The 27,823-nt window shown below is 36.5% G+C and overlaps 1 protein-coding gene across 2 annotated transcripts; it reads right to left on the minus strand.

The window, feature by feature from the left end:
* Positions 1-153: 153 nt before the first annotated feature.
* On the minus strand, positions 154-27,592 carry LOC129375914 (F-actin-uncapping protein LRRC16A). 2 transcript variants are annotated; one of them, XM_055055284.1, is made up of 38 exons: positions 27,215-27,592; positions 23,308-23,405; positions 18,715-18,765; positions 13,575-13,634; positions 13,048-13,169; positions 12,524-12,621; positions 12,304-12,374; positions 11,853-11,926; positions 11,676-11,751; positions 11,480-11,568; positions 11,201-11,295; positions 10,346-10,432; positions 10,164-10,267; positions 9,974-10,051; positions 9,741-9,817; positions 9,136-9,240; positions 8,139-8,208; positions 7,978-8,059; positions 7,782-7,881; positions 7,628-7,682; positions 7,334-7,506; positions 7,048-7,116; positions 6,879-6,972; positions 6,703-6,801; positions 6,483-6,611; positions 6,259-6,381; positions 5,997-6,172; positions 5,471-5,558; positions 5,221-5,382; positions 5,075-5,141; positions 4,483-4,733; positions 4,159-4,274; positions 3,357-3,903; positions 3,188-3,230; positions 2,384-2,575; positions 2,110-2,247; positions 1,239-1,394; positions 154-950 (listed from the first exon to the last, which is right to left on the minus strand). In XM_055055284.1, exons 1-38 carry the CDS (start codon positions 27,252-27,254, stop codon positions 823-825), a joined length of 4,383 nt encoding a protein of 1,460 aa, XP_054911259.1. In that variant the 5' UTR covers positions 27,255-27,592; the 3' UTR covers positions 154-822. The 2 variants fall into 2 exon arrangements, with proteins under 2 accessions (XP_054911259.1, XP_054911260.1); XM_055055285.1 differs by lacking the exons at positions 13,575-13,634; positions 18,715-18,765; positions 23,308-23,405; positions 27,215-27,592 and having other exon boundaries at positions 157-950; positions 12,524-12,625; positions 13,048-13,133.
* Positions 27,593-27,823: the final 231 nt, after the last annotated feature.

Here is a 27,823-nt window from a genome sequence, read left to right on the forward strand (position 1 = left end):
GACAAACAAAAAAATTGTTGCAGAGTGCACTTTAAAATGTTTTCATTCCCCAAAGAAAACCCTAATATTTTCAACCAGACAATAAAAGTCTCTTTTCTTGAACTAAAAAAAAAAAAAAAAAAAAAAAAAACATACCAAAGCCAAAAGAAAGATATTGTTTTGGTTTCTACAAGCACAAAATAATAATAATGAAAAACAATAAAAAAAAATAAAAAAAAACCTAGGAAATGAACTGATTAATGTACCAATACACTTTTATTAAATCTGAATAAAATATATAATACAGAAATAATCAGAGAAATTTCTTTCTGTAATAAATCTGATAAATCTGAAGGTAAAATGATGCAACAGTAGTCAAGTTAGCATTGTAAAGTATACTTCAAATGACAGAAATATAAACTGTTGACTTAAGAAAAACTTTGTAACAAAACCTTTCAATTTTCCCCCATTCATGATGATTTTTAGCAGAATTACAAAAGCTCAATACTGCTTTTATATACACCCATTTTTATGTACAAAATATATTGTATATGTTGTATTTTCCCATGTGTCGGAATAAATGAGCTTTCCATAATAAAGCAATGTTTATATCGGCAGTAGTAACATATCTATACCTATTATAGCTCTTAGATGTGAAACAACAGAAAATGTATGAGATTGAAGAAACATTTTGGACTCTTCTTTGCCATGTGCTGTTAGAAAGCTTCTGAAAGAAGCACAAATTAAATCTTTCCACACACAGACTGATTCCCCTTGAAAGTTTGTTTTGTTCTGAAGGTATACTGGGATGAGATTTAAAAGATGAGGAACGTCTTGCTGGAGTCACATTGAAGGAGTGTCGTCACCGGACTCGTCCTCAGATTTGCTATTAGATTTGAGGTCAGAGCTCAAAGTTGAAATCTCACTGCCAGCTGGACTGAGATCCATGTCTGTCTGAGACGGAAGCCTCACTAGAATGATAAAAAAATTAAATTAGGACATGGAATAGACAAAAAAGATCTAAAAACATATCCTCTCGGTGATACGCAATCTCTGTGCTTCACCATAACTATTATTTTGTTGTGATGTTTTCTAAAGTTTCAATTGCTTTCCTTTAATCTTTAATGTAATACTTTTTTTTGGCTAATGAATTGTTTTACATGTCGGATGCTAACAATAATTACATATTCATAGTGTTAATAATTACGATACATCAGTAAAATTGGACATGAAATAATACATAGGGTAAATGCTCAAACCGTAGCCAGGGAGGGACTTTGCACGTTCGCGTTCTTCCTCGTTGCCAGGCGGACTGGACGAGCTCTTCAGAGATGACCATTGTCGGCCGCTGATGCCGGAGTCTGCACCTGTGACGTTGGGCTGCTCGAAAGCATCACCACCTGCAGGAAACTCAGCTACACGAGGAAGAGAACATAAACCTGGGTTCAGAAATATTTCAACTTATTAATGTTCTTTATTTTTAAGCTCTGTTTAATTAATTAGTCTTAAAAATTACACATTCACGTAAAGAGATAAAAAATGGGTATAGTAAATGCGTCTTCATTATTTAAATGTTTAAAATTTTATATGCAGCACCCTTGAATAAATAACCCCAAGACGCCATAAAAAATGGTTAAATTCTCTTTTCTTTCCTGTCTCTTTGATTTTAAAATCACATCTTTTCACACAACAATTAAGAGCAACAACTTCTGATTACAGAGGAGGGGTTCCTGTAAGTGTTAATTACAGAAGTGAAGCATCAAACTACGAAATCACAGATGCACGCAGACATCTGGACGTGCCAAGTTACAGGCTGGAGCCGAGAGCATCTGCTCTGGGTTTTTTAATGTGACGGACTTTTGCTTCTTGGCGGCGTCATGGCCTCCAAAGCCTTCATTAAACATCTGGTCACCTGTTAAATTAACTGTTGTGTTTTTAGCTGCTCTTTTCCACTCAGTATTTTATGCTTTCAGTGGTGCTGAAGATTTATCTTTACATTAGCATTTTTAGGATTTTAATACAGCTGGTTTGAATGTTTTGCCAAGTTAATATTATGCAGATATTAGACTGTGGCATCAGCTTCTATTGAGACAACTGGGTTATTATTGGATGGTAGACAGAGATAGTAACCCTCTAGTGGAGACAAAAGTCCTGCAGAGCTGCTGCTTGTGCTCTCTCCGTCTTGCTCCAATGACGCCCTCTTCAGACGGGGAGCAGGAAGTGGTGCTTTGGGAGACACACTGCCAGGGGCAGACTCTTCTGAATCATCTGGGAGACAAAAGATACCAGTAAAATAAGAGAAAAAAAATTGAAAAACATGAACTTTTGTTTTAAGATGCATATTTCCAGCAGAGAACTAAAAAAATGTTTGTAGGTTTTAGTTGTTAGACTTGTCTTATCTTACCGATGACAGAGATGCTGCATGGCCTGGGACTGGTTGGACTGAGCTGCCCAAATGTGCGAGCAACCAGTGGTGCTTTAGCAGTCTGGGCTGGGGCTGGTTTGGGGATGGTATTTGGTGGTTTGGACCTGGGAATTGGCTCAGGTTTTGAGTCTTCAGGGTCTGTGGAAACCGCAGGATGTACATCTAACTTCGCTGGAGGGAAAAAAAAATGACACAGAAATGTGTCATAATAGGAGACTGTGTGGTAGTTTTGTGAAGCATAGACATGATGAATATCAAAAATGGACATTACAACTAAAAGTAAAATCTAAATTAAAAATAAACATGTAAATACATATATGTATACATATATAAATATTTAGAAAGTGGAAAAAAAAATCACAAACAAAAACTACATTAAATAAAACTTTAGACTGATTTCTGCTTTTGTCGTCACCTTGAATATAGACTTGTTCTATTAAGTAACGTAAAATATTGAATTATGATTTAGCATTTGCTAAAACAATGTTTTCTTTACAGCAGTGTTTTTTTTCTATTTGTGTCTATTTTGAGATTGCAGTTTTTTGAAGGGTTGACAGCATTCACAAGCACTGTTCACTTCAGGATTTTAGAAATGTTCTGTATCTTTTCTTTTTATACATTTTTAACTTTAAAGGGAAAGTTGATTAAGTAAAATATTTTAGTATTTTAGAACTTATTGTGAAATGTTCGATGAAAGGCGATATCATATCTTATCTTATTACTTAATTTAAAATATATTTTTATTCCGGGATCTGCAGTTAGCACAGGTATAAGCACACTTACATTTGTCTGAGTCCACTTTGTCCAGGACTGGCGATGAATCGGACTGAAAAAAAAAAAAATAAAAATTCCACATTTTTCTGTCATATATCCACATAGGTAAGTATGTTTATTGGTGCTAATGACTGCTTGAACTAAAGTAAATATTGTACAACCTCTTGATTTGACCAACCTTCTTTTCAGCCATTTTGTCTTGTCTTGTTTTTTGTTGTCTGGCCTTCATCTCAGCCAGCAGATCCTTTCCCATCATAGGAACACCAATATGGCGATGTATGTGTGGGTTCTCCTTCTTCTCTATATTCTCCTTCTTTGGAGGACTTTCCTTCTTCTCCAGGTTTTCCATGTCTTCCACCTTCCTGGTTTCTTTTTCCTCCCCTGCAGGTTTAGTGGAAGTAGGAGGCACCTCCATCTCAGAATCTGTGTGGTTTGCAGACTGTGCCCCATGGATCTCCTGATGAGGCTCCACTACAGAGGTTGGACTTTTCAGAGGTGGTATAGGAGAGGTAGGAGGGGCCTCCTCAGTGACTGGGCTTGTGGTGGAGGTGTTGGTGGCGTTAGCGTGTACAAGGGATGGCGGTGTGATGGCGGGAGCTCCATGGCTCTTCTCAGACCGAGACGTTCGAGATTTAATGAGGTTAAAGAAGCCGCTCTTCCTGGAGTCACGTTTTTTATCTGATGCTTCTGGTGTTGGTGTTGATGGACTTCTTATGGAGGGAAGTCTGGAGAATATTAAAAAATAAAGGCACACAAATGTAAAATGATCTTAAAACTTCACCTAATGTTGTGATTTTTGAGGTTATGAGATAGCATTTGCTCATTCGTTACTTTTTAGGGAAAAACAACCAAATCCAGACCTTGTCTATACTTTGTTCCTCAATTTCTTTGTTCAAGAACATAGAAACTAGGAACATTGTAAAGAGGTCATGCCACCATTTTTCTTTACACAAGAACAATAAATCAATTTCTTTGCTGACCTAAAGCTGAGTTTGGCAACTCTCTTGGAGAAGAAGTCATCCAGACCCTCATCCAGTTTTTCCATCACGTTATTCTGCTCTGAATCATGAGGCACTGAGCTTCCAGTGGCTTGACGCTAACACAGAGACAGAAGACAAAAAAAAATTTAAAAAGTGCAACAATCGAAGCACATTTCCCAAAAACTACAGCAAAAAAAAATATGAAAAGAAGAGACAAAGTCAAAGCATATGAAATATTTTTGTTATAACTATGTTATAATTTTCTTAATACTGAAAAGAAAGAAATATTGAAAAACCAGAACCATATCTTATTGATCTTCTTACTGGGGTTCTGCTGGGTTTTGTTCTCTTTTTCAGTTTCGGTCGGGATTTGGTGCAACTTTCCAGAGTTTTGTGCTCCAGCTGTGGCAGCTCTCCTAAACACACAGACTTCCCAACTGATGGAGTGGGAGGGGGAGGCAGATCTTCAGAATATGACATCCTATCTGATACTTGTGGGGGAGGAGAAGGAAGAGGAGGATCCTCAACGTGGATTGGAACCTCCTCCAGAGCTTTGTCCAGATCAAACTCCAACTCTGTTGGAGAGAGAAGGTATAGTGACTCACCATTGCAAAGTAATGCAATGGCTAGTCACTAGAATTAAACCCATCATATTAATTTTGCAAATATTATACATAAATTTTAAAACTATAAAGAGACAGGCTGTCCTACAAGAGACAGGCTGTCCTACAATTTCTATTGTTTGTTTCTTCACAATCATTATTATGCATTCTAAACTTTTAAGCTGTTTTTCTAATGCTCTATTTGTCTCATGACTTCTGTGAATTTTTTAAAGACACTCTGGAAGAATTTCCCATGACTTTTAATATTTTTTTAAATAGCTTGTAAAGCATCCAGCACGATACAGATCTCTTACCAAATGCCACAGAAACAGGCCTCAACATTCTGACAAGAATACTCTTCCTTTTGGATTTAGGTGTCATCTGTTGAGAAAAGACATTTTCATTTTCTGTTTTCACAATTTTTTCTTCAATTTCTCTTAAAGTACATTTATATTCCCACCATGCATGACTCCTCATCAGTCAGTCCATGTTTCTTGTCTTGATCTAGTTTCTGATCATGGCCTTGGTTCTCTGGATGTAGAACAGTTTCATCCATGACTTCTGTCTCTGAATGGGGTTCCTGATGTAGCAATGTATGGTCCTTTCTGATCAGGTGGTCGGCCTGGAGGCAGATGGAACAAAAGGAAAGATGGTCAATGAGTCGGAGGATGAGGAATCTGAATATCTGACAAAGAGGAGGTGACACTTACCAGTGTATGTTGGGATCTTGATAGAGACTCCAGGATCTCATCAACAATGCGATCAGACAGAATGGACGCCATGCCGAGTTTCACTTCACTGTTCCACACAGAAATAATAAGGCCAGTGTCAATGAAAGTGAAAGCAGCTGAAAGAATATTGATCCAACAAAGAATAAACATTTTAGCAAAGAAAATATTATTGTGATGCTTGATTAAAACTCTAGTAGACTCAGATAAACGTAAGTGTGTTTATTTGTGTGCTGTCTGAGGACCAGACAAAGAGCTGAAGTATTGGCTTCAAAATTACAGGATACATTTCTTGCAAATTAACTGGCTGTAATTTGAAATTCCACAACTGATGCAAAAATGTAAATAATGAGATTGTACAGAAGGTTGTTTCATAAAATGCCACACTATTTATCAAAGTTGCAAGAGGTGGCGAAACATTACAAATACATTTTTGATGCTATGATCTGCACTGTGATCTCCTAATAAAGTTAATCTGATTAGCAGGCAGGCAGGATGCAGAGCAAACCTGATTTTGTTGATGATGTCCACACCAGACTGCTCCAGAAGGGTGTTTGTGACAAAGCTGCAAGGAATGGTCATCCTCCCTGTAGCAGCTTTCAGCAGCTCCTGACGAAGGCCGCTCCTCTTCATCACATGAGGACAAAGGCCTTCAGCAGCATCAACCATAGACACCAGCATGGTCTGGAATAGTGAATGTCATTTGAATCCTGACTCTAAAACTTTTACAGATTGCATTGTCAATGCTGGTGGAGTTGATGCTAAGATACCTGCAGTTGCTCGTCCATTACGCTTGCCACTTCTCCAGCCATTGACTCCAACTTGTCCTGAATGGCTGCAACAAATGCAACTCTGGACCCCCCACTCTTTAAGTGGTACAAGTTGGGGAGCAGCTGGAACAAAATGCAAGCAGAAAAAGAAATCTACCCATATTCCGCTTCTTTATTTGAATTTATTAATGCAGTGCATCTGTTGGTGATCTGTGTTTTCTTACAGTTTTGGAGTTCTTTGCATCTTTTATGAGGTTCTCTGCCAGCTTCATGTCATCTTGAACAGAGTTGGCCTCTGAGAACTTCAGAGAGTTAATGTGATCCTGGACTCTCACACACATCATGTCCATCATCTGAATTGTAAACAAGTTTGAAGGTTAAGAAGAATTTCTTAAAACGGATGAAAGAACTGTTCAAATAGTTTATCTGTATCGCTGCGCCAACCTGCTGTGTGGTGGTGGTGACTATTCCCTGCTGCAGCCTGTATGCCTGCTCCTGGAGGTATTTACGCGTCTCGTGGTTTCTCAGCAGGTACTGCTCCATCTGCAGGATTCAAAGAAAAAAGAGCAACCTTTAGATTTTAAAACTATACAAAACATAAGAGATAAATGAGCAGGAACCTTTAGTAAAGCGTCCTCCGTCTTATCTGGGTTGGCTTTCAGTGCCTGAGCTGCATCCATGATGGGAACAGGCATGAATCGAATTGTGTAGTTTCTAATTTTAAAGAGAACATAAGATTAATAGCAAGAAGAATCTTAAAACCTGGAAATGTAATAATGTTATTCTTACTTTTCCAATGCTGCAGCTACATCCTGTAAACCCTGGGGACTGACATTATTTCTGTCCCACACTAAGGTCCTGGAGAGCCACAAAAATAAAAGAGACAAAACTGAGCCCAAAAAAATGTTCTGTGATCAATGGATGTTGAAATTAATAAAAATAAATTTATTCTCCTTTGAAACCCCTTTCACTAATTTTAACAGACACATACAGTTCCTGATTTTTAAAGATTCACATTGAAACATGATTTTACAAGAAAATGAGTTTAGAAAATATGATTAGGATTCATACTCACCTCAGCTTTGTGTTGATTTGGAGGGCTTTGGCTAGTATTTTGGCCCCCATGTCTCCCATGGAGTTTCCACTGATGTCCAGCTTGATCAGAGAGGTGTTGCTGCCCAGAGCGTTAAGGACGATGGAGAGGTCGGCTTTCAGCTTGGAATCAGTCAGGGACAGTGAAGTCAAAGGCTATAAAAAAAAAATAATAATAATAATTGGTAAAACAAATGATAACGCTACAAAAATAAGTTCAACCAATCTAAAATTGTCACCATGAGGGTAAAATGAAAAGCTACAATGTATCACTCACTGATTCTTCTTCTTGAATCATATGGACCAGGTTATCCAATACTTGGGCAACATTTCTGTGGTAAAAGTATAAAAACAATTATCTAAAGTCAAGATTGTGAAAAGCTAATCCTTGGCTGCTATAAAGTAATTGTTTTTTTTTTGTGGCCACTTACTTGGATTTGATATTGTTAAAGTTTTTGCCCAACGAAAGGTGCCTGATGGAGCGGTTTTTGGCCAACCACACAAGAAGGGTGGTGAGATCCATGTCCAAACCTAAACCGGACAAACAAAGGATGTGCTTCTGCAGATTTTGGAAATTCGCAGAAGCACAAATCCAAAATGTGAGAGTGAAAGCTGAAATGTTCTTACTGTTGTCTGAAATATCCAGACTGGAAATGTTTGGGATCTCAGCGATGCAACCCTCCAAAATCTGTGAGCCTCCCGAACGAAGCTGCAGGGAAATTTTTGAATTAATTTATAGTATTTAAAGATAGGCTGCTAAAACGTGCTGAGGTCCGTGGTGGACTTACATCACAGCTGCTGAGATCCAGAGAAACATCACTGAGGTTTGGATTACAACCAAGGCCCAACAACAACGATCTACCAACAACATTAATTAGTAATGCCAGTGTGATACAGAATTAATTTGCAAAGATTATGATGACCCCTTTTTCTACATCCATGTTTTTAATTATTACTGCAAGAATTTTTTTTTTTTTTTTTCATTTCAAAGAACGGTTTGGAGTACCTCAAAAAGCTGCATTTGTCATAGTAAAATTTTTAAATTAAACCCTTCTAAGGTTTGATTATGGTTTTTAAGCACTTTTCTTACCCAAATTGCATGTTGTGAAATAACTTCCTCCTTTGTGTGCAGAGAAAGGAGGAAGTAAATTTAAATCCCACAAAATCAAAAGTTTCTGAACTGCTTTTGTTGCCATTTTTTTGATGCAATCAGATAAAAATTGTGCAATTTAAACTAAACTAAATGCTACTAAAGAATAGTATTTGGATAATTAATATTGAAGCAAATGAAAGCATCCTCTAAATTAGTTTTCTACAGCTGAACCACTTACACTGAAACCGACTTTAAACTACTTTTGTCATTTGGTTGGTAGAAACAGATTGAGATAAGAAAATGGGAAAAAAAAATCTTAAAAGCTGCATTTTTTTTTTACCAGTAGCTGAAAACTAAATGTTTATTCCCAAAAAGAGTGCTATGTTAGTCATAAATAAACATGACATTTCTTTCCAATTAAAGATGCAAATCTGATCAAACCTTTTGCTATTATAAAATGACAGCACTCTCAAGACAGAAACTCATTCTGTGTCCTACTGACTGCTTTAATTTAGTTCATAAAAAATGTTGACATTTGGATAAAAAATGTTGCCCACTCCTGCTTATGCACATCTTTCAAAGCACTTCAACCATTCTTCTAAGTAAGACCCACTGACATCATATACTTCCTACAAATTGGTGCAACATCAGCTTAGCATGAAAAAGTTTAAACCAGTTTAAGCCATTCTTACTTCAGAGCCTCCAGTGGCAGTTTGGTTCCTGATAGATTAACGGACGTCAGAGCCTGAGCACTGCTGAAAAACTGCTTGAAGGATGGAGGGATTTCTTTGCACTTCCTGTAGGAGTGTTACAAAATAATTATTTTTCTTTCTATCAAAGGTGTTAGATATACGGAAAATTCTGAGTATGTGCTCTGTTTAATAACAGGAAAGCATTTTCTTGGTTAATAAATACTGTATTGCATGGGCAACCAAGAATCTAGAATCTGAGAGAATATTTTGTGCTTCTGTCTCTCTCTGTAGTTAAAACCAGTGGTTCCTAATCTTACAGCTTATCAGATAATGGTAACTGAGACCTCATCTACACAAACAATGATAAACATATTATTATATGTTTTAAAAACAACAGACATCCTCCACAACTTTCATTATTCCTTTTTTGTTCATTGATTATATGCGTATGTCTTAGGAAGAATACTGAGTAGATAACTAATCAGTCATTGAAGCCAAACCTAGTTTGATTATTGGAGATCAGAATTTCATACTGAATTCCACTGCTCTAAACTATCTGTAAAGGTCTTACATAATAGTTTCATAATGTATATTCAGAGTGTGACCTGTGAGAGAAGACTGTTCTTGACATGTTGAGGATAGCAAGATGCTTCAAAGATCCTCTGCACAGAGATGCACACACCTGAAAAAATACACAAAATAATAAAAAAATAAATAAAGTAAAACAGAGCAAAATCATAGATGTAAATCAGTGTATGTATGACGTGACCACTAAACTAAAAAAAATCTCAATAAAAGGATGTCTTAATTCGTAAGTTGCTATCTGAGTGGTTTTTACCAGCTCCAGGGAACAATCACTGTTTGACAGATCCAGAGTTTCAAGACAGTTTGGGTGACACAGGAAATTGTGCAAATTCTGCAAAGACAAGACAGAGAACCACATTAAGTACAGAGGAGATGAGTATTTGTATAAAGCTTGACAGTTTGGAATAAAGACAGAGATGTAGAGAGGAAATGGTGTTGCATACCTCAAGGTCATCTCCTCTCAGGGAGTTTCCCGACAGGTCGAGGTGTGTGAGGGTGGAGGCGATGATGGAGTTGGCGCACAGTGCTTGACAGAGGCTGTTTACACCTGCAATACAAACTTGTTCTTAAAAAAAGCCTGAGAACAGTGAAATACTATTTTTTTTTTTGTTTTCTATGTACTCGCCTTTAGGAGACATGGAGGTCTTTGAGAGATTCAAGTTCTTTAGGCCCATGGGCAGTTTGGCTAGCTGAGAACTCAGCGCATAGACACCTGAAAGAAAGATTCAGAAAGCGGAAGCCATTTCAGAAAGTACTTTTGAAATTCACAGGTGTTTCTTATTTTGCTATTTTTTTCTGTATCTACAGTTTTGTACTTAATCTTGTGCTTTTATTTTGCCTTCATCTTCATTTCATTAACAATGACATAGTGGAATCTTTTGTGTCAGCTCAATTCAGTTTTTTTTATATGCCCTTTTGAATCAAATTCATCTCAAATTATACAGAAATATCTAATTAAATAAGTGAAACTCACAGCAGTTAAATTGAAAGGTAATTACATGTGATTATATCAAGGCCAATTTGAATGATCTGAAAACAGCACCTGGAAGATTAAAGTCATATCAATAGGATGACAAAATAACATGCTCAGCTCATGATCAAAATACACTAGAGTTGACCATTTTCTTCTCATCCATTAGTTACTGTTGCATTCCTTTAGAGAGAACAATCTAATGCTGGCATTAACATTCTGAAAACTTTGCATGCCAAATGTGTGCTTATAAAATTTATTTTTAAATGTAATTGTGGTGTAAAATACAAAGGAAATCTTCCTAATAACATAAAAAAATGCATAATTCTTTCAGTGTTCTTGTTTTTCTGCTCAATTTCACAATAACTTTCTGACTGCTTGATCTCTAATTAGTCAAACAGGAAGTTTCTGCATTTCAATGATAAATACTTAACCACTACATTCACACCCTACCCTGCAACAGTAAAGAACATTGTTTGAGATGTGTGGGTGTGTGTGTGTGGTTGTAACCTTTGTCCTCTAGGGAGTTGTTGCTCAGACTGAGTGTGTGCAGCGTGCAGGACGGGTTGTGTGACAAAGCACCTGCAAGTTTCTGAGCAAAATCACTGAGGAAGAGACAAAACAATATCAGAATGTCAGAATCAGAGAATGACTTTTTGTGAATAGAAAACCTGAATGGATACAACAACACAACAAGCCTGGCCAATGAGACCTGATAAATTAAAAATACCTGTCTTAATCAACATTTTTGAGTTAAAAATGGCTTATTTTGGACAATGATAATCTGACCTTTTCAGTCCAGCGTTGTCCAGAACCAATTCTTCTAGTCGACTGGATCGGGCAACAACTCTGAGAATCTGGTCACAAACATCTGTAGACTGGGACACAGAAACACCAAACACAAGGTGGGAATATATATATGTATTATTTAAACAATAAAATAAGAATATTTAAGAAACAACTAAAATGCAAAACAGAACGTTACCAGTTTGTAGTCTTTGGTTGATAGCTTGGTGAACCACTGGTTGTATTCCAGAACTGCAATGATTGCCACAAGATCCCTGCAGGACAAATATAAGAATGTGCAAATTAATATCCACACCAGGTGGTGCAGGGTATGTGTGAATGTGGTGACAACTGAGGTCAGATCCGAGTTTAAAACCTGTTCTCCAGATGAACAAAGTCCTGCAGGTTCAGTTCTCTAGTGTCCTGACTTAAATAGATTGTGTCAACATCCTGCAAAATGTAGTAACAGCATGTGAGATAAAAAAAGAACAAAATACAACATAAAGAGTGAATATTGTCATAAAAGGAAAAAAAACAGTAATATCAGAAAGAAAATGGCATCAACGAGAAGCAGCTTCAGAAGATGTGCAAAAAGTCTGCAGGAGTAATTGCTTCAGTGTGAAAAGGGGTAAAATAAATATCCCTATATTTAAGAGAAATAAAACATGAAAAAAGAACAAAAAAAGGTCATAAAATGCAGAAGAAAAGAAAATAAATACAGAGATATACCAAGCCCAACTTTATTAAAATGACTTGTCAAGAAAGAAAATTAAAAAGTTAAAATGTTAAAGAAAACACGTCAAGGAAGATAGTTTATTCATACTGACCCATTGGACCTCCTCTCTGTATGGCAGACCCAAGCTGTCACACACACACCAGTACTGATGAGAAAAGCCACCTTGAGGAGACATCACAGCAATGTCAGTGATTAAATAAAAAAACTAATTGAAATCTTCCCATACTGTTTATTTAGTTACTTGTTTTATTTTTCCTTATTCTTGGCTTTTTTTTTTTTATTTAATTTCTTTTTTAATTATATTTGTTTACCACAGGGTCCTAAGTCAGCTGAACTCTGTTCGCTCCAGATGGCCTGCAGGGCTGTTAACCTCTCTGGAGGTTTCAAATTCAACTTCCTCATCAACTTCCTTCCTTGCAGAGAGATACAGGAAAAAATTGGAAAAATTTACCAAATACATATGTGAAATCAAGACATGAAGAGCCACATACATTCTCTTATACAGATAAAGTGTTTTAATAGATAGCATTACATTTCATATACATTTTTAAAATAAATTTTTTATGTACGGTTATTTTATTCTCAAAACTCTCTAGAATTAAAGTTGTTTTCTAAAGTTTCTGCTGGATAACTTTCAAAATATAACCATTAATTTATTGTAAAATAAACTGAAATAACATCTCGGTCTTTAAATACCAACTGAAGTAGTTAACAGATTGTTGATACCAATAAAGGCTAAGCTCCTTAAATTTGAACAAAATGTATTTTGTTCCTTTTTTCTGTTGGAACATCTGATCTTGTCAAAGTCTGAGGTTTGCTCCATGGTGGTACCTACACAGGTGAGCCGGCAGGACAGATCCGGTGAAGACAGTTGCCGATCTGAGCAATCACCTCATCCACCTCCTCAACTGAGCCCAGCCGGAAGCTCCAAGGCCCACGGTCATGCTCCAAAATCAACTGCAGGGGGCGACACACACAAAGAAACAAGGCACAGTGTTAGTTTTTCTCACCATTGTGTTGCAAAGAGAATTAGCTGGTTCACACTTAAGATTTTGTGACATACGGAAATCCCAATAAGATGGGATTTCTTATTGGGTTTAGACTTGAGTTTAGACTTCACAGAAGCAGCCTAATGGAAAAATGTTTTTGTGCACTTTTAGTAATTCTTTTTTAATGAAATGAATGGGTTTCTGTGTGTACTAAGCTTACAGATGGCTTAAGTAAAATGTCCTATCTCATATCTGGTGTGTGATCACATGAAATATGAGACACTATGCATAACCTTTGGGCTTTTGTCAATGTCATAAATATAATTTAAATCATAAACCACTCTGATGGTGATATAGTTTGTTGTTCTTGTACCTGAGATGGTTTGTTGCTGCTGATTCCCTGAATATCCAAGTAGTTGAATGATTGCTCAACCTGAGATAAAGAAGAGAATATTTTTATTCACATTAAATTAATTGCACTTTTCCAAGTTTTGACAGAAAAAAACAAGACTTTTTTTTAAAATTTTTGTCTCATAAATCAAAAAAGAAAAAAAAAACATCTCAAAATGAGGACAAGCAACAAAAAAACAAATCGACTTCACAGACTGCATCCCCGTCAAAACAAATTCAACTTGTAGAGCTGTAAACACGGTGGTAAATGTCAAAGCAGAATGTCTTCCACAATAGCACAAAAACACAAACATCCATTTTTGTTCCTTTGATTCTGAGTCACCTATTTACTTTATGGAGTCTTGATTTAACAGATCAACGCGCAAGTAAAAACGTACAAGGAAAGTTGATCTGAGGTGCATTATGCTGAGTGATTGAGCCTGAAGTTATATTTTAGAGAAAAAAAAACTAGGTAGGAAGCCTGGATCTGGTTTGAACACCTGGTATGATATACATCCTAAATAAATGTTTGCATTCTGATTTTTTTTAAATTTTTTAATCTGAAATGTATTATGATCTCTAAGATAATGCTGTATTTTCAACTTTGTGGTTACAAGTTAGGACAGGCTGTTTCCGGCTTCAATGCAGCAATGCCACCATGCACAAAGGCAACTCCATGATAACAGATTTTACAGAACATCTCTTGCTCTGCCAACAACCCTGATAGGAGTTGGTGTGCCGGCTGTCAGCCAGACGACATCACTGCTGGACCTCACTCACACTTGTGGCTGAAGTGGAGCAACATCTGGTGCAAAAGCCTGAGGCCAGGGGAATGGAGGCTGGTGTAAACGCATTTTAACCCTGACTTGTATGAGCCACTAAGTTACATTCAGCTTAAATGATCAAGTGTGTTTAGTTTACCAGGAAGAATCTGGTATGAAGCCTAGAAGCTTTGGTAAATACCCTTAGGTTTCACCAAGCTCCAGCTCATTTTTGGAAAAAAGCATGCATCATGCTTTACTGAGACTAAAAATTCAACATACTACTCATTTTGAACCTTTAATATGTAACTTAAAATCACAAAATTCACACCTAGCTTTTTCTGTGTAGAACATAAGCACCTGTGTGTCTGACTGCATGATTCATATTTTCCAGGCTCAAATTGAAACAGAATCTTAACAGTAAAAGGAGCAGATTAATTATCAAAAACAAAACCATGGTTGAACAAAATCTTCCAATCAAAACAAAAGCTGCAAACAATTTGCAGAACAAATGGGGGAAAAGCCAGACCCTCAGTTTCATTTTCCTATGAATTCAGAGAAGAAATGTGCTGTCTGCCAAAGAGAGCAAGTGTAATGCAATAAAAGGTGGAAGAAACAAGAATGGAAAAGGAAGAGAAACACCAGAATTTATTATAAAATCTGACAAGTAACGGAGACACAAAATTTCTCTTCTAGTGTGAAATTGAAAGGGAATACCAGAGAAATGGACAAAAAAGATGAGCGAGAATGAAACAGGAAGAGGCAAAGAGGCAGTGCCCACTCCTCTGCTCTGTTTGCCAGCTGTTAAATTCCTCCATTGTCTGTTTTTTTCTCTCTCCCTCTGCTGGGACAGTACACACTCAGGAACAAACCACTCTCTGTTTCACTCTCACACACACAAAGTTAGACAAACCACTGACCCACTCTGGAACAACAGATCAGGGGTCAGCTGGCAGATCTCGATTTGAACATTCTGTTTATAGGTTATTTACACACGGATGTTTTTCAGCTGTGTCCCTTAACTGGTTTATTATACAGCATTTTTAGAGGGAAGAGGGGAGTTTATTTGGGTAAAGTTCTCATGAGCAATCAAGGTCTTGACAAAAGGAAGCATGAGTCAGCCTGATCTCAGTTAGAAGAAGCAGGTAGACAATGGAGAAGTCAAAATCACAACTTCTCAAAACTAAATCATGGTAAGAGAGAATAAAAACAATCTGAACTAGAAAAAAATCTATCAACAACACAACTATTTGCAATGGGCAACACAAGTCAAGTGGCAAGACGAAAGCCATTGATAATGAATAATGATAATAAACTTCTACATGCAGTTTGCTATGGGGCTCTGGTTAGATGAGGCCAAAATGTAACTTTTGGTTATACAAAACTGAATGTTTGGCTGAAAAACAACAAAACAACCAGTAATCTAACATCCTCACAATGAAACTTAGCACTAGCAGCAAAGCTTGAGTAATTTGTCAAAGGAGAAATTAATCTAAATGTGAGAAGATGCAGACTCATTCTGCAAAAGACTTTACTGGCAGCAAAACGTAAATATTCAAATTATTGACCAAGGGGGATGAATTCACATGCAAACCATTTTTTATTTATTTTTTTTTATTAGTTGAACATTTAAAAATGTTTATCTTTCACGTTTCGCTTTACAACTATTTGGACTATCTCATAAAATTACAGTGACACAAAAGTTTTTGACTAAAGTGTAACAAAATGTCGAAAGCTCAAAGAAAGGTCTGGGCTTTTAATCTTCCCATTTATATCCATGCAATATTGATCACTGGTAAAACACTGCTGAGGACAAAGGACACACTACGATGTGGTAGTGAAATAGGATAATATGGTCAAGAACATCTGAAGAAATACCAGTTTTGTTCCATTTTTCAGTCTCTTCTCATCTTAATCTGTCTGAGAATCCACATGATCTGCCGAGACAAGCCTGATTCACACAGACTCCACCCGGCAAACCGCAGGAGCAGAAGATCTGATCCAATTGCTAGACACCACACAGGGCAGGCCTAGAAGTCTCACGTCCATTCTATAACAGGTCAGAGTTTGGATTTAAGACACGCGCACAAGAATATTTTAATATTACGCTAGTGTTTAAATCCTTTCTGCTAATGAATAATAATTTAATAAATGATTCAATGGAGAATATATACTCAAATAAGGCATTTTTTCTGAAAGAACATAATACTCAGAGCAGTAAGGCAAACCAAACCAAAATCTATACATTTTGCATTTAAGATTAAAAAACATTGTATGTATGTTCTACCCAAATCTCTGTCAATATGATAGTTTCAGCTTCACCTGGTTTAAATTCTGTAAAGAAATCTCCTATTTACACATGTTTGCAGGAGGTGCCAATACTTTTAGGGGGAACTGTACATCTGTTACTCTGCAATGAACGTTATCAGGTCGCTGGTTCTCAAACTCTTAATCTTTCTGTGGCAAAACATACTAAAAAGTATCATTTGTGCTCTGCTGTTGTACTCTTGGACATTTACTGAAGTTATAGAGGCATGGGTTGAACTCAAACCACACTGCTTAGAATAAAAATAAAAACGTAACTTATGATCCTTCACAATGATTAAAATCTCATGATCTTTTGTTCCATGAAACTGACAGTTCAAATCCAATCCCAACCAGCTGACATCCTTCCTGAGTTTAAATTTGAGTTTGTTTCTGCGTCAGACTTTCCCATCTATTTATAAAATTGTCCAGCTTGATTCACATACACATTAGTAATATCCTTCCCTGTTAAAAAAATATTTAAGGTTACAAGTAGAATTAAACAGAATAGAGGGCTGAGAACAAGGAAACAACACAAGTAATTTACGATCAAGATTAAACTATGATTTTGACTTCCCTTGTAAAAAATCAACAATGTAATGGCTTTAAATTTTTATAACTATTTATCAAATCCAAATAGGAAAGTTGACCACAACTTCAGAATATAAGTTTGGCTTTTGACATTTCTAGACACTTTTTGTAGTTTTGCCTTCTACATTTTCAAAATGGTCATGTCTTGTTTTTTGTATCTTTTTAAGAAGTAAAAACATACTGTTTAGACAGTTATTTTAGTTTTATGAGAGAAAGTATTCTGTTAGATCCTGTAAATATTATTACTTTTCTCAACTCTTAAAGTCATTCCACGGTGTTTTTCTCTCTATGTAAGCTCTGCCCTTTGGGTTTGAACTTTTCTTCCTGTCACTATTTTCCTTTCCCACAAGCTGTGTTCTCACAGCTGCATGGTGGGTAAGACTATCAAATATCTCCATATGGAGGGACCTGTTCTCATCTGGCAACAAGGACAAAGAGACTGAACATGAGAGAAAAAGAGACTGAAAGGGAAAAGGAGATCGGACCATTTTAGAAATGCCCAGATAAACAGAGATCAGAAAAGAGGAAGTGGAAAAGAATTATGATTTGATATAGCGCTATACAGTTTGGTGCACTAAGTGGAACCTGTAATGTAATATTGTTATTTTAAGTATAAGGAACCATCATATTTTTAGCAAGTTCCGGTTTTAAAGTAGCTAAGTTTTCTAGTTGTGATAGGCGCATTACAATGTGCAGACATATTTATTTTGAGATAGTCTGACATAGATGGTTGGACATTAATGTCATTTATATTTGAATTTAATGGTCTGAACAGATTAAAATGCCTTCACACATCCTTAAATTGTACCTGACATGGTATTGTGCAAATCCACAATTTTCTTCCTCATTTTTCTTTTGTGAGTTCTTCAGATTTTTTGATGAAGTCAGATAAGGACACAGTATATTTGTGATGTTACATCCATAGGTTACTCCATTTAATTCTCATGTGCTTAATATAATGTGGCTTGTTTTTTTGTTTGTTTGTTTATTCGGATCTCCATTGGCTTCCTGGGGTCCATACTATATGCAAAATGTTTATTACAAAAACAGCTACACAAACTTCATATAACATAAATAACATAGCTTATTGAGTCATAAATGTACAATTATAACATTTTATGTGATAAAATAATTAAACAAGGCTCTTTTAAAAGCTCTAATATTTGAAATGTAGTATAAATTCATCTGGTTCCAACTGTTATTTGCAGAACAAATTATTTAAAATAAATAATTTAAACATTATACAAATAAAGCCATTCTGCAGTTTAACCAGCTGCTTTGTCGCCCACCGGTTAGTGTTTTGCAGGTACTATATCTAGGTACCTACAACAGCTCAGCATGTCAGTATGACACAATGAATAAACATGAAAAGGAAAAAACAAACACATTGACTTAAACCTATTATAAACAAAACCATGTGAATTTATTAAAATGAGTTCTCATATATGTAGAGAGTGTTCAACTAACCTTGGAAGGCACCCGTGCTGTCAGCAGATAGGCTCGATGTGACGCCAACGCCTGCAGAAAAACACAGAGATGTTCAAAAAAGAAAAGTTTGGTTTAACTCTGTTAGAAATTAGTTTCAATGTTTTACAATTAGATCATGGCAAAAAAAACAACAATTCTAAATTTCATCATCATTTAAGGAATATCTATAACAAATAAAGAAAAAATAGACTTATAATGTCCTATGCTTTAAACTATGGCTTAAAAAAGTTGAAAGTTTAAATTTGTATTGCTTTATTTTATCCGATGCACATTCATGAGTTCTTACACATTTGCAAAGGCTAAGGGTCAGAGAAAAAGTGAAGAAAATGTCAACTAAAATGAAAGGACAGAAACTAAATCTGCTCACTTTCAGCCCACACATAGCCAGATAATTCCCTCCTAAGGTTACATACCAACACGTTAGCATTTTTCCCTTTCCAGAGCTGCAAAGTGAGTTGGCCTCTTAAGAGGGTTTTTAACGGAGTGTGATAATGATATATATTATCTGAAACTATGTGTTTAACCACAGCGTGAGTGCATATTGTGGCTTCTCACTCAGCAAACACTACGAAGTTTCATGCTGACAAAATTAGCAACTTATTTTTACCCAAAATGTCTGACATTTTCCTTGAATTATTTTTGAATTATGCAAGTTAATAGCCGTTGTGACATTTTCTCTGTAATGATGTTGAAAGAAAATGATAGGGGGGGAATCCATGCTAAGTCAGTCATGGCAGACAGGAGGCTAAGCCAGCTGTGGCATTTACAGTAACCCATTGTGTAGCTGAGTGAGGTCTCTCCAGGTCACATCTGCTTAAGTCCAGTTTCCAGCAAATAAGATAGTGATTCCTCAGTCAGGCACTATTTCAGATAATGGCCTTCTGATAGTGGTTTGCCTTGAGAAGTCTGAAAATATTTGCGTTCAGGTGTTTTGCAGATGAGGGAATAGTAGTGTTATAAGTTAGGAGGCCAATGAATTCAAGATGTCAGACCAAATAACAGGACAGGGAGAGTCGGGGCTAGAACTCTCAGAAATCAATGCCTCAAGTCTCTTATGTCAAAGAAAGTTTAACAAAAAAAATATCCAAAAAAACAATTAAAGACTAAAACTAAACGTGTAATTTTAAAAGCATTTAAAAACCATTTTTTTTTGGTTTTGTTTTAAGCTTAATTGTCATGCTTTAGACCTTCTGAAAGTATCTTGAGTTTTTCCAGAGGACATCAGCAAATCTTTCCCACTCATGTTTATTACAGTCCTTCTCTCTACCTTCAAAGGAGCAACTCTGTTAAGATAAAGTTAAGGTTAACCCTGGCAAACAAATCATTTAAGCTTTGAAATGTTCTCAAATAAAAATACACATTGTTTTGTTTATGCGATCCTTGCACCAACACTTTGCTAGTATTTAAATTATGGCAGGTAATCTCAAAAGATACAAATCTTTGTTAAAATTGCATATTTGTGTGATGTATAAAAAATAGGACTAACATACATTTTTAAATTCACATATAACCAATATTTCTTTAGAAGCACTCCTAGGACTTAACTTCAACATTTAGGCTTTATTGCTGGATATCAGTGCACTACATCTTGACTTTGCAATATTTGCACACTTCACTAAATCCATGAGAAGGGGAGGACATCGCTTGTCCACAGCTCTCTTTTTGGGCAGATTTTGTTCTTAACTCTCATTAGGCACTTTCAAAACTTCAATTTTAGTCCTACAAAGTTATTCCTGTACTAGATAGATGTACCTGCTCTTTCTCTTAAGCTCCTCAAAAGACTCCTGAAAGTCAAAATGGTATTTGGAAATGTTCAGAACTCCATCCACCTTGACAAATCCCCTAGTTTATCTGTTTTTCTTTTTTTTTTTTTTTTTTTTCTGAACGTGTGCCTCCAAGCATTATGGTAATTCTTAAATATGCTGTGTTGTTTTAGTGTCCAATTCACATTTTGCAATTCCAGCAAAGTTGAAATTTGGTTTCATCAGACTTTAATGCATTCTCCAACAAGATTTTTGGGATGTTCTAGCCTGCAGGTTTTCTTTAAAAGAAAACGCTCCTGTCTTACATGTCTTCTCCTTAGCCCAGACAACGTTGCAAACAGAACACAACCAATACTTAGCAGAAAATTATGCAGTGTTGCCACTTGGCTGCCTCCTTCAACATCTTCTGTTTTTTCCACTTTTTCTTCTGCTTTTGAGGCTTCTATATTAGACCATTAGCAAAAGAGCAATATGTTACTCTAGTTCAGAAACTGAAACTCATTTCAAATGAAATCAGAAAATTCCCAAAGATGCATAAAGTACTGTAAAATGTCCTGGAAAGCTGCTCTGACTGGATTGATAAAACACAGTTGACCAACACCCATGGAGGAAATAGCTCTCCAATTTATCACTGAATGTGGAAAGTTGACACTGGACCTCAAGTAACTTTCGTTATGTTGCTTTTTACCCTTCCTGTAGACTGTGGGAACATCCTTTTAAAGTGAAATTCAAGTGTAACTTATTTTAAAAGATGACTTGGACCATTGAGAAACAGTTTAGTAATTCCTCTTCAAAGACACTTTTCACTTTCTCCTTGGTTTAGGATATACTATCAAAAATACTCAAAGTAAGTGTGATGCCCTATTCCGTATATTACAGGACATTTATTGTAAGCTTTCTCCTGACTGATACTTTAAATAATATCCTTTTGTAATCTCTATAAACTGTTTCTAAAAGACACAAAGAAGCAAGTGGCAAGAAACTAATACAAGGAATTTATTTTTTGAAGCCCAGAAACCCAAATACACAAAGATGAACAGTATGTTCAAAATAATTGTACAAAATGTTCTTTTCACAATCATTAACCAAAAAAAGGAAGCAGATTAGGCTTTTGAAAGACCTAATTAGGCATCTGAACTTTATTTCAGTTTCAACAGTCACTATAATTGATGGCAGGTGTGAATTAAGAAAATATTGTGTGGGTTTAAGTTTGTGCACATTTAAAGGACAATGTTACTGATCTCTAGGTTTTATACTCGCTCCACTAGTAATGGAAATATTAGTTACCCTGGTTTATTGTTTTCTCCTCAGCTCAGTTGTACACCTGAAAAACAGTTTTGTTTAATATAATCTCTTTTTTAACATTGCACTTTAACAGTGTTGGAGCCTTTTGAGAGGTATAACATATTCTGTTACTGCTGAGCCATTATGCCTTTAGTGGCGAAATCTGATCATGACTGAGCTTGCATCAGCATTTAGAGGGAAAAAAAAAAAAAAAAAACTACCATCACTGGTTTTACATTTCTCCAATTGAAGTGATGCATTACTTTTCTCTGCTTGACCCCATGTATCCTTGCCTTTGATTTCTAAAAGTAAACAATTTATGTACTAATATATAATGCAACATTATAAGTGCTTTAGTTTAATTGAACGCACTACTTCCTGGGTTTTTAATGGTAGAAGCTACAGCTGTGGAATGTAGCATGAGTGTGTGTCCCAACACCCTGTGGCTCTGAGTGGGCTGATCTAGTCAAGTCCTGACAGGAGCTGCAAAGCTTAGGTATGTGGACAATGCAATAATGTGCTAAAACTATTGAAACTTCGAAAATAAATTGTAATTGTACTTCTTTGGATAGAAAGAAAATAAAAAAATGTGTTATTTACTAGATGCATGCAGCTGGTAAATTTTGGTAAGTTTCCTGAAATATCCACATATTTCTAAAGAGATTAATCAACATGCCTGCAGGTACATGAAACCAAATATCCTGCCAATATAGTACCCAGACTCCACCACTGTGGGACTCTCTGCTGTGCTCACTGAGTTTTAATAATCCTTAGAATCTGTAACTGAACAACCTTGAGGTTTGCACTTGAACACTCATTTACTCCAAGTTTTTCTCTGTCTGTTTTTAGATTCCTCTATGAAACAATAAAAAGAAAACACAAATCTAGGATCTGGAGTTCAGAAAGCAGCTGCAATAACTAAAAACCTCTGAAGCTGGCAGAGAGATTCTGTCCACAACTACTTTAATCAAAGTAAAAGGAAGTCTTATTGGTGCTTTAATCAAAGTGACAACAGTGCTGAAGAGTTCTTTTCATGTTTCATTATGAGCATTAAAATAACTTTTAAACACAAACAGATAGAACCGTATTTGGCCTGAACAATTAACCACCGGAGTCTTTTCTCCAAGCCGGTAATAATACCACTAGTAAGCTCAAACAGTTCGCTCACTAATGAAGTGCTGATCTGCTTCTGTTTCCTGTCAGTGAAAAATCACAGAAGTTCTTTAAAGAATGGTTTGCTTTAAGCATTTCCCTACCCAGACTTATGTTAATTATTTCAAATATAAAACTTTTTTGATTTTTTTATTCAATAAAACATTATGCATGTTTTGTAATGGAGGACAAATATTTAGTTGCTCCTGGTCATGTAGCGACATGCCCACACTAACAAAATGCACTGGTTTTTTTTGGTTTATAATAACACACTACCACGTAAAACATTTTACATAAAAAACTCATGATGTCTGCGTGTACTGACATCACTTACACAATATTTACTACAGAAATCTGAGCAGCTCTCACTTACCAGAACTCTGTTCTCCACCTTGTCACCTTTGACCTCCAGCTGGACTTTACGCCTCAGGGCAAGCTTCACCCTTCGGCCCACCGCCTCCCGCACACTCTCTACAGCACATGACAGAAAAGGGACAAGAAAGACCAATTAACACAATGACGGCCACAGGAAGGTCACATTACAACTAATTGCACAATGGCAATGGGTGGAGATGGATGGAGGAGGGTCGATGTCACAGCCTGAAGCACTGATCGCTGGATATTCTTGTTGTATTTAACTCTGGCTGAGCCATGAAAGCATGCCTCAAGCTAATATTTAAAGTGAAACCGATTTCCTCTTTAACCAGGATTCCAACATAAGATTTAATTTTATGATTTTATGATGTTTGTTTTTCTAAGCTTTTCAGCTCCATTCTCAGAGTGCAAACTTTTTATGATCTCAATCTTTATTCAGTTTTACTGAAACTGTTTGTTTAGCAGCTCCCCACTCTATCCCTCAAATGCTGCCATATTCAGATGCTTCCTATTTAAACAAAGGATTAATAATAAGCCCCTAGGGTTTTTTTTGTTTTGTTTTGTTTTTTTATAAATGAAATTGTGTACTAAAACACAAAGCAGGTGCAAAGGCAAGAGGGTGTATTTGTGGGCCAAAAATGACAGTGAGTTTTGCAGTGCAGACATACAGTCAGCAAATAAAGACAGTAGAAAAATTTCCTCCTACTTAGGGATGAGGCGGGCCAATTTCCTTTTATTTTGATTTGTTGTTTAGATGTATACCCCACCTATAAATAAAACTAGAAACATAAAACACAGCTTTCATTCCGAAAAGCCTTGCGTTTCCAAGGAAATGGGTCCATAGAAAACTATTTTAACAATTCTTGAGTTGAGGTATGGAAGAATGGAAAACTTTGTTTCTGACCCAACGGAAAAAAGATCCGAGGACAGATGGGGACCAAGAGAGAGAGGGGGAGGGTAAAAATTGTAGGCGGCATTAAAACTGTCAGCTAGAGAGCAGCAGAGGAAGAATGAGAAAGATGATGGAGGAAAAAGAAAAAAATCAACAGACAAAGGGCTGAAGAGCAGACAAAACGTGGTACGGTTCAAGTGGAATGTGTGTTGTGAGAATAAAGAGGCAGGAGAACTTGGGCCCGCCTTCATGACATCATGCCGAACTCCTCCTCTCCTAAGCCAGACACATGATGAGGTCATGTGGAGGATGAAAACATTACACCAAGAAGGAGCGTAGAGGCTGATCAGAAACACATGGGCATCTCTGCTAATATGAGGAGCCATGAATAGTTTATGACAACCTGTGAAAAAGTTCAGTGTTTGCTCTCAAATGTATCAAGCTACTTCTCAAGAGAGTCAAATAATAAGAAACATTTTGAAGTTTCTTACGATGAATTTAATACCTGGTAGCAGAATAACTCTGAAACCAGTATGATGGCCCAACCCAGGGTAAAAACACAGAACATGGTATTGCAGTATTACTGATTGACTGGACTCAACTTGAACCCAGGCAAATAAATTATAATTTTCCATTTATGTTTCTATACAAACAAGTATCAAAATGTGCACTTCAATAGTCGGTTAGTGTTATGAAAGCAAAAGAGGGCAGACAGTGTTAATGTCAAGATCAGCATGCTCCTTCATGGACTGTACTGTTTAGCCTTAGATTTGTCAGAGGTCCGTTGACTACAGTACCTAACAATGTCATTCATTTACAACCATGAAGTTTAATCTACCTTTCTGAAACTTAATTTTATTGATCAAAAGAAAGCAGTAGCAAAAATAGATTCAACAGGCCATTTTTTTGCAATGCAAAAAATACAAAACATCTGTCCGAATGTTGCATTTAAGAAATCCTTTAAGTTTGTGACATATGGTGACAGTAATATCCCAATGGGGATTGCTATTTGATAAATTGTGCAGCTCTAGTGTATATCAGAGCATGTGGCAGCATAGACCATAGGGCAAAGATGATAGTGTAGTGTAGACATACACAAGAAAAAACTAGCAACTGTAACTGCAGTGGAAATTCATTGTAGTAAGTACTGACATCACGGTGCTAAATACAAATCACTCTTATGTCCTACTTTGGGTTGACCAATCAAATCTATCAAATAAAATCCCAATAAGCTGCACTGAAGTTTGCTGTACTTAGTTGTATTATGTCAAATTTGAAAACCTTCGAAGGACAGAGGAGCAGGGTGCACCGATTTATCAGCCAACTGATTTATCAGCACCAATCTCCTTAATTTTGGGGATCAGTGATTGGCCATTACTTACACATGAAGGTGATTTTATCTGCCTCAGCGAAGGTCTAAAAATCAACCACTATCCTCCTCTGCTCTCCCATGAGAGAAGTTTGACTGACAGACTGGCTCACCAGGTCATGTTTATATGTTTGCAGTTTAGAATAGTCAACTATTTCCAACTCAGTGAATTCTTGCTATATTTAGCAACATTTCAGATAATTTTTTTTTTTTAAAAATTGGTGTCAGCCAAAATCTGAATCAGAACATCATACCTCAAAAGATTGGTGGTCAACCAGAAAATCGGAGCACCGCTAGATAGGAGTATCGTTACAAGACATAACTGTATGTAATGCTAGCATGTGCAACGTTTCTGCAGTTTTCTGTCAAACCTGAGGAAAAACCGAAGGGAAAATATGCATTTGTGAGAAGTTCAATTTAGTGAGAGGGAAATAGGTCTGTATACCAAGACCCACTCTCTTCAATTCCCCTTTTGTTTAAATGTTTTATTAGATCAGTATTGCAGCACAAAAATTGTAAATCTGATGAGTTGTTTATGTCAGTTTTTAATTACTGATGATAAGCAGCGTCAGGCCATTCTGACCTATTCCACTGGTAACAAAAAGATCCATTCATCACTCCATCCAGAGAAATACAGTGTGAGATTGAGCTGTAGACAGCGTAACAGACAGCACGGGGTCATGAGTCAGCTTCACAGATTTAGTTTCATAATAACCGCCATATGGATGAAATAGATGCATGCACTGTATCCTAAGAGCATCTGGACGCAAGGTTTCAATTTTGCAACTAGAATTACTTGTAAAATGTTGATATTTTAAAAGCATTTGTTTTGTCTATCAAAATGGGTATTGATTTAGTGTCTGTGTCACATATGAAGATTCATTCAACAAGAAGCGGGCTAAAACTGCTTATCCCAACATCTTCAGTGCAATGTTATGCAATTCCAAAGGTCAAAACTCATGCTTAACTACTATCAAGAGGACAATGTTTGGATTATTTTTTGCTGCAAATTTGCAATGATTTGCTGTTCTTTTTGGGACTCAATCATCCAGGCAGTTTGTGTTGATAATATCTCACAATCCAAAGGAATTTCACAGGGCACACCCCTTTCCCAAAGCCCTTGCTTCACTCCTTCAGATAAGGAAGTTGGAGAGGAGAAACCTTTAGGTAGCCAGCCAAACCCCGAGGGCATAAAAACAACTTTTCACTGAAAGGCAGAAAAAGTTGAGAACAAAACGTGAAACAAGGATTTCTTTCCTCTAGTTTATAGTCAGTGTATTCCACAGTTTTTGAATGTGGAATATGATTTGTGTTTGTTTATATGTGACACTAAACAACATGCATATCCTATTTTGTTTTTCTCACTCTGTTCATCATGAGTTTCTGGTAACTGTTTTAAACCTAAAAGCATTTGGTTCTTATAAATGCAGCATTTGGTTCTTATAAATGCATAACATTTCACCATCATTAATTTATATTAATATTTTAAGTTTTGATCGAGAGAAAATATTTAACTTTAGAACAAAGTAAAACTTTAAAGACAGTTGCTATTATTTGTCCAAAACATCTGTAACTCTTGATGTTTTGGGTTAGAAAGCTAACACAACCCTCTCTCTAATTAAGTGACGTTTAAGTTCAACTTACCGAACAGCTCGTTGGAAATGTTTGTTTTCTCCTCCGTCATGATTTCTTCTGTCGAGGTAAACACCGAACTTCAAGCCGGTAACGAAGAAAGTAGAAGCCAGACAAAAGTAGAAGAGAAGTGGCCGAAGACGGACCTTCAACCAAAGTCGGCTGCAAACGGTGTGAGCCCCGTTTTCTTTGGTTACCTGTCGACTCCCTGCTTACCTAATAACTGCTCCTGTCCGCTATCATCCCTGCAAGATTCACATTTGAATTACAACAGCGGGGAGAAGTTTAAAAGGGGTGAAGACGTACATGAAATATGCTTTTCATATCAGACTTGTATGAAAAAAGTGTCGACAGTCGGCGTGTGTACGAAAATAAATCACGCAGACACACTTCTTCACTCTCGCAAACTTCAGGGAGACCTCCTCTCCTTTCTTTTTCCGTCCACTCGGTCTGTTTACGCTGATAAGAATGGAAGGACAGCGACACCTGGCGGGCATTTCTGTGAATAACAAGACATTATGGAATCTTTTACTAACAGTGGAAAGATTCAAATTGAATGTATTTGGGGCCTTCTTTTGTCAGAACTGTCAAAAATGCTATTTGTGGAAGGCTCATAGTCAG

Source organism: Poeciliopsis prolifica, unplaced genomic scaffold, assembly GCF_027474105.1.
Source record: "Poeciliopsis prolifica strain line A6 unplaced genomic scaffold, Auburn_PproV2 SCAFFOLD041, whole genome shotgun sequence".
NCBI lineage: Eukaryota > Metazoa > Chordata > Actinopteri > Cyprinodontiformes > Poeciliidae > Poeciliopsis > Poeciliopsis prolifica.